The 13,053-nt window shown below is 54.3% G+C and overlaps 10 protein-coding genes across 10 annotated transcripts; 8 read left to right on the top strand and 2 right to left on the bottom strand.

Moving 5' to 3' along the window:
- Positions 1–87: 87 nt before the first annotated feature.
- Positions 88–710, bottom strand: TRAVEDRAFT_160503 (uncharacterized protein; the record flags this gene model as incomplete). The annotated part of the gene is made up of 2 exons (XM_008035913.1): positions 380–710; positions 88–321 (listed from the first exon to the last, which is right to left on the bottom strand). The coding sequence occupies exons 1-2, from the start codon at positions 671–673 to the stop codon at positions 88–90; spliced, it is 528 nt and encodes a 175-aa protein (XP_008034104.1). The 5' UTR covers positions 674–710.
- An 898-nt stretch (positions 711–1,608) lies between these two features.
- TRAVEDRAFT_114964 (uncharacterized protein) lies at positions 1,609–1,984 on the bottom strand (the record flags this gene model as incomplete). Its single annotated transcript, XM_008035912.1, has 2 exons — positions 1,609–1,787; positions 1,846–1,984. 2 exons carry the CDS (start codon positions 1,982–1,984, stop codon positions 1,609–1,611), a joined length of 318 nt encoding a protein of 105 aa, XP_008034103.1.
- Positions 1,985–6,317: 4,333 nt separating this feature from the next.
- On the top strand, positions 6,318–6,986 carry TRAVEDRAFT_113908 (uncharacterized protein; the record flags this gene model as incomplete). The annotated part of the gene is made up of 1 exon (XM_008035911.1): positions 6,318–6,986. A coding segment is annotated over one exon (669 nt), but the record flags the coding sequence as incomplete, so codon positions are not given.
- Positions 6,987–7,028: 42 nt separating this feature from the next.
- Positions 7,029–7,526, top strand: TRAVEDRAFT_113169 (uncharacterized protein; the record flags this gene model as incomplete). The annotated part of the gene is made up of 1 exon (XM_008035910.1): positions 7,029–7,526. A coding segment is annotated over one exon (498 nt), but the record flags the coding sequence as incomplete, so codon positions are not given.
- TRAVEDRAFT_105233 (uncharacterized protein) lies at positions 7,509–8,804 on the top strand (the record flags this gene model as incomplete). The annotated part of the gene is made up of 3 exons (XM_008035909.1): positions 7,509–7,818; positions 7,876–8,528; positions 8,637–8,804. Coding segments are annotated over 3 exons (1,131 nt in total), but the record flags the coding sequence as incomplete, so codon positions are not given.
- A 201-nt stretch (positions 8,805–9,005) lies between these two features.
- Positions 9,006–9,227, top strand: TRAVEDRAFT_81890 (uncharacterized protein; the record flags this gene model as incomplete). Its single annotated transcript, XM_008035908.1, has 1 exon — positions 9,006–9,227. A coding segment is annotated over one exon (222 nt), but the record flags the coding sequence as incomplete, so codon positions are not given.
- A 558-nt stretch (positions 9,228–9,785) lies between these two features.
- Positions 9,786–10,046, top strand: TRAVEDRAFT_99443 (uncharacterized protein; the record flags this gene model as incomplete). The annotated part of the gene is made up of 1 exon (XM_008035907.1): positions 9,786–10,046. A coding segment is annotated over one exon (261 nt), but the record flags the coding sequence as incomplete, so codon positions are not given.
- A 633-nt stretch (positions 10,047–10,679) lies between these two features.
- On the top strand, positions 10,680–10,940 carry TRAVEDRAFT_91307 (uncharacterized protein; the record flags this gene model as incomplete). The annotated part of the gene is made up of 1 exon (XM_008035906.1): positions 10,680–10,940. A coding segment is annotated over one exon (261 nt), but the record flags the coding sequence as incomplete, so codon positions are not given.
- An 81-nt stretch (positions 10,941–11,021) lies between these two features.
- On the top strand, positions 11,022–11,240 carry TRAVEDRAFT_96580 (uncharacterized protein; the record flags this gene model as incomplete). Its single annotated transcript, XM_008035905.1, has 1 exon — positions 11,022–11,240. A coding segment is annotated over one exon (219 nt), but the record flags the coding sequence as incomplete, so codon positions are not given.
- A 785-nt stretch (positions 11,241–12,025) lies between these two features.
- Positions 12,026–12,994, top strand: TRAVEDRAFT_42933 (uncharacterized protein; the record flags this gene model as incomplete). Its single annotated transcript, XM_008035539.1, has 5 exons — positions 12,026–12,072; positions 12,121–12,270; positions 12,324–12,604; positions 12,663–12,715; positions 12,767–12,994. 5 exons carry the CDS (start codon positions 12,026–12,028, stop codon positions 12,992–12,994), a joined length of 759 nt encoding a protein of 252 aa, XP_008033730.1.
- Between the last annotated feature and the right edge of the window lie 59 nt (positions 12,995–13,053).

The following is a 13,053-nucleotide window of genomic DNA, read 5'->3' as shown; positions in this document are numbered from 1 at the left end:
ATTTTCCCCAAAAGGAGATCTGCCATGGACTTACAAGTGCGTATATACACCCAACGGGCCTCCGCTCATCCTCAGCACAGCCGCATGCTACGGCCCGTCTGGGTGCGCAATCGTCCACTGCCCATGTACCTCCCGCAGAAGCGTCAGATACTTCTTCGCCTGCATCCCCGTAGTGATCGGCGGCGTCTCCTCCAGCACCTGGCACACCCGCTCGTCCTCGCACCGCGTCCCGCCCGGCCCATACAGCGTCGTCAGCACGAGTGTCTCCGTGCAGTCCTCGCCCCAGCTCAGCGACAGGTTGAACGCGCGCATCACCTGTGCCTATGCAGGTTCGCCCAACCCGTTAGTACTGCACACTCAGAGGAACACAGCCACACACCTTGGTGATGGTGACGCCGCCCGCACCCTCGAGGTCGACGGGTGTCCTCGTGCCCACATACCGGTCCATCACGCGCTGCACATACTTGTACTGCTCGAGCTGCTCCGACATCTTCAGCAGCCGCGTCCGCATCGTCACGAACGAGTCCCACTGCGGCTCCTTGCTGATGATGCCCCGAATCCAGAGCCCGATAATGTTGTCAAGCGCAGATGTCGATGCGCCTGACAGCGTCGGTGCGAGCGACGTCGCAGACGGCGCCAGCGTCATAGGGGGCGAGAATGAGGAAGACGGCATGGAGACGGTGGACAGCGAGGGAATAGGCGGGAGGGCCATTCGACCGCCGCTGCTCTGTCTCGGGGTGCTCCGACTGGTGTCTGCTTGTCGGCTCTGGAAGGTAAACGAAGACCCGTACTGCTCGAAAGGGTTTGGCTTCTTCGGCGGTGGCCCTGATTTCGGGTCCTTGCTCGATGCGGCGGGAGCGCTAGACTCACCGAACGAGGACGTCCGCGAGTTGCTCCACGAGTACGCAGTAGAGGGGCTGTGTGCTGGAGACTCGGGCTGCCTCTCGCGGGGGCGGTCCTGGGGTGTGGAAAATTTCGCCTTCTTCGGCGAAGAGGGCCCCGGAGTAAACGAAAAGGACGACTGTGCAGGAGACGCTGCGGGGCGCGAGTGGCTGAAAGCATGAGCAGGCGGAGCTGGCTGTGGTGGAGATGGTGCTGTATACAGAGGAGGAGACGGAGGGCTTGAGGGACGAACAGAGCGAGAGACCGGGGTGTTCGGTGCAGGTGGTGAGTAACGCGAATGAGAAGTAACTGAGGTTTGCGAGGGGGTCCGTGATTGCGAGACCGAAGAAGTTCGCGGCGAGGGCGGGGGATACGTGTACGGAGCGGCGGCGGCATGCTGTTGCGGCCACGCCGAGTAGGGACCATCTGAGTACGTCGACTGCACACTTTGACCGCTGGTGGAGCGCGGGCGCTTGCGGGATGCTTCTGAAGATGCGGAATGTTTTCTTGCTGAGGGATCGAACCTTTCCTCCGTGGGCGAAGATGCATCGCTTATGCTGAAGAGGCTGGACCGTTTTGGCGGCGAGTACACAGGAAGGGGCGACGGAGACGCCATGCTTTCCGTTACGGGGGTGAGGAGCTCGCGCTGAAGGCGGGGTGGCGACCCACTCATGCGCGAATCTGACGGTCTCGCGCCTGCAGGTGGGTTCTGTGGATGGAGTACAATCAAGAAACTCCATAGATGAGAAAAAATATGCTGCCACTTACGCCTTCAACCACTATCTCCAGAGTCCGCTCAACCGAAACCTTAAGGTTCGCGGGTTGGCTCGTACATTGGCCATCGGGCGTTATCCTCAGGAAATACTGTTTATATTTGCCTCGCATTGTATAGACCTTCGCTGCACCTACAGAACTATTTAGATGCGAGGAACGATATAACCCACTAGAACATACCATCAATACGAGATGGGCCCTTCTGGAGCTCCTCCGACACCTCCTGCGCGTCAGCCCAGAAACCCTCGTCGCCGCTGTCGGCGGATTTCAGCGGCACTCTGACTTCCGCCAGCATCTGCTCGTCGTCTGGGTTCCGCTTGTCCTCCATCAGCAGGGTGAGCACACGAGTCATGCGTGTAGCAGGCGGCGGATATTCCTGAATAGGTGGCGCTGGGGCGTTCACAGGATGCTGGGGAGCGTTCCTAGGATGGTGGGTAGACTCGTGATGGTGCGGATGGGGCTTGGATTTATGGCGTTTTTCTGGTGGAGGTGCGGATGGGGGAGGATAGGGCGCGGAGTGTGCAGGAACATATCCCGGAGGAGGACGTGGCGGAGGGAAACTATAGTGCTGCTCAGGGGGTGGTGAGGGTGGCGAGGGTGGCGAATCGTCGCGGTGGTCGTACTCAGGCGACGGAGAGTAGCGATAGTTAGGGGGAGGCGCAGACGGTTCGTGATGCTTGCTTGAACGCAAGTTGTGAGAATGAGGCTCCGGATTATGCGGTGCTCTGGAACTGTGGTAGTGAGTCTGAGAGGAAGGTGCTGGAGGAGGTGCTGGTGCTGGTGCTGGTGCTGGTGTTGGTGCCGGCGGAGGTGCCGGCGGAGGTGCTGGCGGAGGTGGCGCTGTTGAAGGGGGTGCTCGAGCTGGTGCCGGAGGGGGTGCCGGCGCTCCTGTCGGTGCTGGGGATGAGGAATGGGACGTCGCAGAAGCCGCATTTGCAGCTTGAAGCGCGGCCACAATCGGCGGGGGCTCTGAGTAATCCCATCGGTAATATGACTGTCGCGGCTGTGAGCCCTGCCCTGGCTGCGCTTGTGAAGGCGCAGAGCCGCCAGGAGGGTCGGTCTGCCACGGGTAATAGTAGGACAAGGGAGGTGTGGGACGGCGTGGGACAGACTGTGTTTGCAGTTGCCACTGCGCGTTCTTCTTGCTGGACTGGGAGCCCTTGGTCTTTGGCACTGGCTCTCCCATCATGTGTACACGATATGTCGACCCGTACGGTCCGTCCTGGGCGCCATATGGCGTCGCAACTGCGGTGGGGTCGTTCAAATATTTCCTGACGCGGAAAGCGGTTCTCTGGATGGGAACATGAGGTGGTCTGGTATCACCCTTGTCGATTTCTTTGCCTTTGCGCGGCGAGGCTTTGGATTTCTCCTTGGATGCGGCGTTGTCCTTGCCCTTGGTCGATTTCTTATTCGATTTCGATGCGAGCTCTTCAGTCGCACTTTGTCCTGGTAGGTAATGTTGCTCGGGGGCGGGTTTCTCGGGCGGTGGCGCATGATAGGTCGGCACGGACGGAGGACTGGTGCCAAAGCCAACTGGTTGTCGGAGGACAGGCGCACTGGCGGCCTGCGATGATGCAGATGGGTGCAATGTTGAGGCAGGCGCTTTCCAGGAGCTCCGAGCAACACTGTCTGTGTCTGAGCTAGGTGATTCGCGACGAAAACGCGTCTGCTGAGCGAGTCAGACAACACTGAGTTTGCGAAAGACGAGCGTGTTACTCACCGGGGATGGCCCCCTACTGCTCCTTCAATCAGGAACGAAACATCGGTGACTTGCTCTCCGTAACCCCACAACATCATCGCGATGAAGAAAACACTCACGAAGAATCACTATCCATGGATGTGCTAGATAAAGCAATACAGCAACAAGATCAAGCGAGTTGGTGGGATCCAGCAAAGCACAGAACGAATAGACATAAGTTATAGCAGTTGCGAGCAAGCATAGAGCAAACAAGATAGCAGGGTGATATCGAAGATTCGAGAGATATTCAGCAGTCGAACATGTCTCCAAAGCGTTCATTTACTACGACCGAGGAGGCCACTCCTCTCGGCGTCCTTTCGCCATATTCGGGCGGAGATCACAACCAGACGCGCTCCCGTGACAAACACGTGAGCGGGTACGCAGTAAAAGGCGCCCATGATACTTGGATCGTAACCACTTCGACCGGGCTCGAGCTCGTCTGGAAGCCTTTCAACCCCGAGCCAAGATACCCAGGGAAAACCATGCAAATGTTTTACACAGGACTTACTTTGGCAGAGTCCAAGTACCCAGAGATAGATTGTTGAGGCTCAGAGTCAGTCGACGCCAGTACTCGGGATCGCGGACGATGTCGCGTGCGTGCCACCAAGGCCGCGACGTACATGGAGGGCGAGCAGAGCGGGTGAAAGAAGAAGATAAGTCGTGTGTACTCATTCTCCGCGACATGTCGTCTTTATATATGCCGCAAGGGATGTGTGATACACAGTGAGTGATGTCAATAGTCTAAATCTTAGACTGACAGGACGGCACCGATCCCCGCTACCTTGGTAGTGGGTCTTTATGGCGTGCAATGTTGAGTGACGGCCCGCAAAATATTTACGATCACGTGCAATTACATCATCAATTCTAACTTTGCATCTATTTGCTTCGCTCCTATTTCGTTCAGTGCTTGCACCGCTCCTACCACCCACCTTCTGCCATCCCTCTAATGCTCGTCGTGCTCGCTAGCGTCGCAGGCATTTCCGCCACTGCTTGCATCGACCCTACACGAGAGACTTCAGTGCTTTCCGCTCGATTTGCGCTCGCTCAGAATGTACCGCGTAAAATCGTACGCAGCGACGCCGGGATCTCGTTCAGTACGAGCAGCCCAGTTGTGCTTCCTACACCATCAGGATGGTACATCTCGACATCCGAACTTCGCGTAGGCCATACCGCCATCGGGTTTGACATCGTACTTGGCATGGACTGGCTTGTGGCGTCCGGCGCCGTTCTTGGTGAGAGGGTGATACAAGATGCTTCCAGCCCCTGTCCGCATCCATCCTTCAAGTGGGAACGTAGTACTATCAGAGGTATGTGTGTGTTAATTTATACACACTAATTCTCTATTGATCCTCGTACAGAGCATGTCCCTGCGAGCGCGTACGTTGCCATTCCGCCTGCAGACGATCAGGCATGTTCATCGTCCTCCCCTCGCCGGGGAAGTAATAATGAGGCTTGGCTTTCCGTCCTAGTAGACGAAGTACCTCATGTAGCGTACGCTGTACAGCGTATACTAGGTGATGAGTATACACCTGTCCCCGGCTTCCTGGCTGTACATGATCGTCATGCCGTTGCCCTGGAAGTTGCGAACCACGGCATTCCTATGGGACCAGTTATCGTTGATGTGCAGAAATCGTGGCTTTTGCACGTTATCAGAGGCGCTTGCGCCGATGGCCGTCCTGATCGTGTTGGCTGCCAGTGTATATCTAATGATTGTGACGACCCCTTGTCACTTTCGAACGCTCTGAGAGAATGCCTGTTGCGGGCATTGGTTCTTGTGCCCATGAATACATTGCGGCGGCTTTGTGCTGTGTTCGACATCCCCTTCCCTGAACATGTCCCAGACGGCCGCGAAAGTATCATACAAGATGTCACTGATTATCTGCACTCGCTAGACGACGTTCTTACTGAGGACAGCATAGAGGTAGATGATGTCGACTCCCTCAACGGCATTGAGTACATGAAACTGGACGAACTAAGATCCATGTGCCTCGCGCATGGTATTACAATGTCGGGCAAACCGCGAAAGGAGGATCTTAAGGTGTTGCTGTCAGCACACTACGCTAATGCGGGCTGTGCACGACGGGTGGATGGTGTTATCGCTCCCGCGTGTGCGCGACTTCGCGAACAGGTTGGTGATGATGTCCAATGTACGGATCGCATCGAACTTCAAGTTCGATTGTTGACTGCATTGGCCCCTAAGCTACATTCGAAGGCACTACGTCGGCTGCTGGACACGCACAGAGTCCTTTATAGCGTTGATGACAGTACTTCGCGGCTGCGCCGAACCCTCAGAGCTTTCATACGAACCTTAAAAAAAGGGAAGATGCTGTCCGCACTTAGAGCCGGCAGGCACGCCGATACGCAGTCCGCGAGAACTGCGCGCGAAGACCAACGAGACCGTATTCGTAAGGACTGGCCACAGATCGTGTCCGGCGATTTTAAGGAAAAAATGGTGCGCGATTTTCGTCGTGACACCGGTACCGTACACCTTAAGCAGTTCACGTGTGCGTGCTGCGCTGCTCTTTACAGTATGCGGGAGCTAAACAGCATACCACTGACAGAACTGCCCATAGACCTCCTCCAGTGTCCAAAAGCAGTACTCGATTATTCTCCGCAACTACCATTACCGGATTTGTCGGATCTGGGTGTCCCGCGTGGCACATTATTGGATAGAGATGGTATTAATACGAATAAAGAGGGCGTATTGGGGACATCTTTGTGCTCTGAGTGCGCTCGCTGTCTGCGCGTGGAACAGCTGCCGCCGTTAGCACTGGCTAATCGCGTGTACACGGGTCCTGTGCCTCCTCAATTGGCTGGGCTCACCTTTATTGAGGAACAGATAATATCGAGGTGTCGAGCAAAGACCTGTATCGTTCATCTTCGTGTGGATCAAGACGACGAATCGTCCCCTGTGTTGGCTAATATGCAGCGTGGAATAAAGGGTCATGTTATCGTGTATCCGCAAAAACCCGAGAAAGTAGCGGCTGTCTTACCTCCCGCTATATCAGACATAATGAATCCTATATGCGTCATATTTGTTGGCTCCCGTCCCCCTACGCGTAAGTGGTTAGAGGATAAAGCAAAGCCGCTAGTGGTTAGGCAGCAGAAAATAATGGACGCCCTGCAATGGTTGAAGGTCAATAATCCTCTCTATGCGGACTTAGTAATCGATATGCAGCGTATAAAGGACTTGCCAGCGAACGGAATACTACCTCATGATATACAGCACTTGTCCCAAGACGAGAGCTCTTCAGCGGTGACCGCCAGATATGACGAGGGGGAGCCGGAGTTTGTGGAGGGAGCGTCCACACGCGACATCAAGCGAGACAGAGTAGAGTTCCACAAGGTGGTCATAACCGATGTTGAAGGTCGAGCACCCGCCAACGAACTACGCGCTGCTGCTATTCGCCACTTCAAGCACAAGGGTGGCGGTTATGTCGAAATACCCCATCAGCCTAAACCCGTCAATGAGTTCTATAACCCTGCGTTGTTTCCCATGACGTACCCTACTTTGTTCCCTTACGGTGTAGGCGGTTGTGAAGACAAAATCCGCAAGCGTGCTATATCCCTAAAACGCCATGTGCGGCATCTATTGAGCCTCAACGACAGACGATTTCAGACGCACCATTCATTTATGTTCACCGCATTTAATATCCTTCAACGCCGTGCAGTGCTTCTTAATACGGGTCTCAAGGTCCGCCGAGATCATTTCAAGACCTTTGCGAGCAGATTCGCATCCGTATCCGATGAGGCCATAGCGCGAGTTTGCACTCGCGTGGCGGAGACCGGTTTGCTCGGTGCTGAGAACGCCGAGGAACGTAAGGTGGTACAGTTGATGAAAGAAGTACAACTCGTGAACCGCAACGTACCTGGCTCCTCCGCTTCACGTGTCGCGATGCGCAATGAAATTCGCGCACTGATGGCTACCCACGGCATGCCGAGCTTCTACTTAACAATAAACCCTGCCGATATATATTCGCCTGTAGTGAAGCTGTTAGCAGGAGCCGACATAGACATAGACCGGCTTTTACCGGAAGATGTTCCAGACCCTTGGGAACAGTCTATCCTTGTGGCCCGCAATCCGGTCATAGCTGCGAAGTTTTTCAATGTATATATAAAAGCGTTCATAAAAGACTTACTTGGGTTTGACCGCCAGAGTGATAACCTGGATGGGGGAATACTAGGAGTAGTCAAAGCGTTCTACAGTTGTGTGGAAGCGCAAGGGCGGGGGACGCTTCATTGCCACATGATGGTATGGGTTGAGGGAGGATTGGACCCAAAGGAACTTCAACAAAAACTGTCCGCAGACGGTGGAGCCGATTTCGGCAAGCGGCTTATTGCGTTCTTGGAAGACACCATCTCAAACGATATACCTTTAGGTACGGAACTGGGTGACGGCGCGACGGAGGATCCGGCTCCACGCCGTGCTCAACCCCATCCGGATTGTCTACGCGGGTTCGATCTAGACTTGATAGGTGAAGAACTCGATGCTGCACGTATCGACGATTTGAGGAGGCTGGTCTTGAAGAATCAGATGCACCGTCATACTGATACTTGCTACAAATACTGCGGGGACGGACCTCGAAAGTGTAGATTTGACTTAGAGGAAGACAACGTCGTGATGGAAAGCGTGTTTGACGAAGAGACGGGCGACCTTATTTTGAGGATCCTGAACGGCATGGTGAATAACTACAACCCTACCATGCTTGAAGCGTTGAGATGCAACATGGACTTACAGTATATCGGGTCTGGCGAGGAGGCGAAAGCGGTCATATACTATATTACCGATTACATTACTAAGTCGCCTTTGAAGGCGCACGTAGCATACGCCGCGTTGGAGCTCGCCGTTAAAAAACTCACGGACGCTGGTTTTGATGTTCAAGACAGTTTTGAGAGGGCGCGACGGTTGCTGCAACGTACGGCATTTTCAATCATATCCAATCAGGAGCTATCCGCGCCGCAAGTGGCTTCGTATCTGATGGACTACGAAGATCACTTCACTAGTCACCGGTTTGCTAACCTGTACTGGCCCTCATTTGAGCGTTACATTGACAAGACCCATGGGCTTAGTGGATCACAAAACTTAGAGACGGATGGAAACGTACTAGAATCCGACAATGCAGCCCCCACGGAAGTGCCCGATGATGGCACAGTTCCGATGCATCCGCTCTCTGAGCCCGAGCCCATGGCAGCTAATGAAGCGGGAATCGATGGCACTGTAGAAGAAATTGCTGATGATGAGCAGGATGAAGGGTTGGGCGACGAAGAGGTGGCAATCTCGACCACTCCCAACGGGGAGGTCGTGCAGCTGAGCTCACAACTGACCGATTACCTGTGCCGAGGGGACGGTCTTCGAAGTACTAGTTTATGGGATTTTATTGCTACCACACGCAAAACTTCTAATTCTGTTCGTGACCGTCGCGCAGCGAGTCCTGTTGATGACGAAAATGGTGATGCTGAATTTGACCACGAGCAGCCGGATGACGATGACCTTGCCCCCGACAGAAGGCGGCGAGTAGTTGTGCCGTTCATGGACAGTCATCCTGAACATGAACGAAAGGTGTTAGTTGTGATTGGAGACGGTGGAAATAAATTTGTACCAGTGCCTGTGGGACCGAGGCTTCCGCGACGAGATAGGGAGAACGAACGCGAGCGGTACTGTCGCCTGATGCTCATACTTTTCAAGCCGTGGAGGAATGCTTCCGAACTGTTAGGGGACGCGCTGAATTGGGACGACGCGTATGAGGCACACGCAGTCGAACATACCGACGAACATAAACGTATTATACGCAATATGCAGTTGTTGCACGAGTGCCGGGACAGCCGCAACGACAGCATGGCGCGGGGGTATCGTCGCTCTAGGACTCGCGGGCGCGCTGCGGCAAGTCGTACATCCGCGCACGGAGATCACGAAGATGAAGACACCTTTGGCGGCATTGATGAGGAAGAAATAGTACGTCACCTAGAGTCCATCGATGCCAGTCGGTCAATCAGGAAAGGGAAGGAGACGACGCGGGTGAACGAGTGTGTGCAATCCGCTCTCCGGAATTCGCTGTATGACGGACTGCGTCAGCCCTTCGATAAATCTGGTATGAGCGCAGTCGACATAAACACCTTGGGACGATCCGCCCGCGATCTCGAATCTCGCTGGAAGGCTGAATACGAGTCTCGTCGAAAGGAGTGGAAACGGTTTCTTGCCACGCGCCCCGGTTCGATGGATCCGTCTGCGGAAACCAACTCTAATGACACACAGTACGACGCTCGCGTTGGAAACATGGACTCTAACATACTGAATGGTACGGAGCCTCAATACGAACCTCGAATAGCCGGTGCTGTACACGCGCCTACATCGAGACCTGTCGAGGTGGATCAGCATGCGGCTCAATGGGGATTGAATGTGGAACAAAAACGTGCCTTCGCTATTGTAGCAAACCACTCTTTATTAAACAAGCCAGATCCTCTACGCATGTTTATGGGTGGTGTTGGTGGTACCGGCAAGTCCCGGGTCATCCAAGCACTCACCTCTTTCTTCGCCGAACGCAATCAGGCACGTCGGTTACGCTTGGCATCCTTCACCGGTGTAGCTGCACGCAACATCGCCGGCACTACCCTGCATGCCGCACTGTCTTTAGATCAACGCCGTAACGGTAAACTAGGATCCAAAACGAAGCGCGATTTGCAAGCTATGTGGGACGGCGTGGATTATCTGTTGATTGACGAGGTTTCTATGGTTGGATGCAAAATGATGGCACGTATCAGCGAGGCTCTCACTGAGGCGACTTCTGTCCATACCGCATTTGGTGGCCTGAATATCATCCTCGCTGGAGACTTCGCGCAGCTTCCGCCAGTGTCCGAAACGAGGCTATATGCGTGGGTCAGAACGTCTCGGGATGCGTCACTGAATAAGGGGCAGGAGGTTATCCTTGGTAAGCTGTTGTGGTTGTCTATCAGTACTGTCGTCATTCTTAAAGAAGTCATGCGCCAGAAAGGAGACCAGTCATTTGTGCAGCTTCTGTCCCGCCTTCGAGATGGAAAATGCACCCCTGATGACTACGCAGCCTTATCCAGCCGTGTACTGGATAACGTCAGTAAAGACCAACGCGATGCTCAGTGGAATGACGCACCGGTTATAGTATATGATAACGCCACGAAAGACGCCATGAATGTACTTGCAGCCGAGGCTTTTGCTACCGCTACCAATCAGACCGTTGAGTGGTACTACTCGGCGGATGTGTACGGAGGTAAAGCTCTCAAGGATGCGACCTTGTTGGACATGTTAGAGACGATGCACTCGGGGGAAACGTCTCAGCGGCTCACAAAAATTCCGTTAGTGCTGGGGATGCCCGTTATCTTGTCACAGAACTATGATGTGAGTGGCGGTATCGTCAATGGCAGCATAGGTACTTTGCTGTCCATAAGGTTTGAAAAAGATGAGGCCAGTGGACGTCGGTACCTGATATCCTGTACAGTGAAGATTGACGATGTTCCTGCACCTGCTATGACTAACATGGTCGAAGGACAGTTTCCTGTCATGCAAGACACCGTGAGCATCACATTTGTTCACCCACATAACAAATCAAAGTGCACCATTAAACGTACACAAGTACCAATCCAGCCCGCATTCGCTATAACTGCACATAAGGCTCAAGGCCAGACTTTCTCTCGCGTGGTGGTCGACCTTGCTGGATGCACAGGCACGGAGGCACCCTATGTGATGCTGTCCAGAGCGACATCTCTCGCAGGGGTACTTATATTACGTCCTTTCGACATATCTAAAATAACCTGCCGTCAATCGGGCGACATGCGCAAAGAGTCTCACCGGCTATCCGTACTCGCTGAAAAGACCGTCGTAGCGCATGGTAGTGCAGAAGAGGTGCAAGTTGCGCTGGCTAACCTCAAGCGGCTGGGAACTGTAGACGTGTTTGATGAAGAAGGCAGGATGTCGGGTCCCCACTCAGAACCTCCTGCTTTAGTGGAGGAGCAGTGCCGCAGACTTGAGAGAGAACAACAGGCCAACGATCGCGTGTACGACCGTCAAGCTCGCCGACAACGCGATGTGGAGGACGAAGGGACGCCTACCGCAGCGCGCAAACGGGTACGCTTTCAGCGAAGCATGTAAGCGCTCACGCCCCCGCACGGCCGAATGCGGCCGATCGCGTGGTGTTCTGTGAGCGCTACCTCTTCTCGTCCCCTGCCATGATCTGTCCCAATACTTCTACACATCTCTCCTCGTGTACATAAAAACTCATCGTGACATTGGTGTTTCGCATAGCTGTAGCTCAGATATCCTCGTCGTCGCTATGATCGCACAGCCCGGTCAACCTTGCTGCATCGTCACAGCAGCTATCGCTCAGCATGAAGCATGGCTCGGCCCGATACCATCGCAGTGTATGTTCTTCAGTATCAAGTTGTATACCGAGCTGCGCCTTACTTGTTCTCTTTCTAGCCCCTACAGCCACATACTTATGCTCCCAGTGCGTAGAGCTCCGCGATAAGAATGTTAAGTACGCCATGTGCTCTCCATGTCCGTTCTCAATTGCTCCGTCTTCCGCCTACGTTGGTGACGTCGCTTGCGTTAAAAGGACAGTCATCCCTTCGAGTAAGGCTGCTATTTCTCTGCCCTATACGACCATGTGCACCTCCGAAGGCAATCACTCCGACCGTTGCGAAGACTACGGGTAAGCTGGTCAGTCTCTATGGGGAACACTTGGCTCATGTGTGCATAGGAATGGTCTTGCTACTAGTCCTACGCTCTCCGTCGCTGACGACGACGTCCGTGATCGTTTGAGTCCTTCCGACCCTGCCGAAGACCTCCTCGCCGGTCTAGACGACTTCACGCCTCTGCTGCCCATCTGGATGTCTTCCGCATTCTACGAGTACGTGCGTTTTAGCTTGCCCCATCATACACCATCATCTGATACACTCACAGATCACATTTGAAGCATTTGCTGGACTACGCCGGAGCAGGCAACGCCTTCTCGCTCAGCAGCGTCCCCGCTACCGCTGCGTGGGGTGAAGGAGACCTACACAACTTCTTGTGTTATGGTACCCGCCCCCTGAACATCCTGGCGATAGGAGAGCTGGAAATGTTCGGCGCCGCTGTCGACCATGCCTCCATGGTATCCTCTACGCGGATGCGGGTCGATCTCTTACGCGACGTCGATCATTCGTCGTCCTCTGCGCTGCTCCATCGTTCCCGGGGCGTACCAGGTAAGCTACCATTTCAGCTCACTTTCGTCTCCGCTTGCTGACCTTTGCGTCTGTGCAGTGATAGCACCTCCTATGTTCGAAGCGTCGCGTGTCAACAGGCAGTCAAACAAGGTCCGTCATGTTTACCAAGGATGAACGTTCTTCAGTTCTAAGTGGTATCAGATGTTCACGAACATAGTTGATGCGACAGACCGCTGGCCGCCCGCTCAGCCAATCGTCACCGTTCCCCTCTCCGACCTGGCGGTGGGGGATATAGTCTTGCTGGAGACCGCCCTGATCAGGGACGACCGCGCTACAGCCGTTTCGTATCCTACCTGGCAGCAGTTCGCCTGCAAATTCGTGTTATGCAACGTGGCCCTCCTGGCGCGCGCTCCGCGTACACCTCAATAATGAAATGTAGAATGTTTGATCGCACGACCACCTCGGTGCTCAAGAATTCTGCCCTCGTC

Source organism: Trametes versicolor (assembly GCF_000271585.1).
Source record: "Trametes versicolor FP-101664 SS1 unplaced genomic scaffold TRAVEscaffold_2, whole genome shotgun sequence".
In the NCBI taxonomy this organism is placed as follows: Eukaryota; Fungi; Basidiomycota; class Agaricomycetes; order Polyporales; family Polyporaceae; genus Trametes; species Trametes versicolor.
Note: the sequence above shows the minus strand (reverse complement) of the source record. Positions and strands in the feature narration are given on the sequence as shown.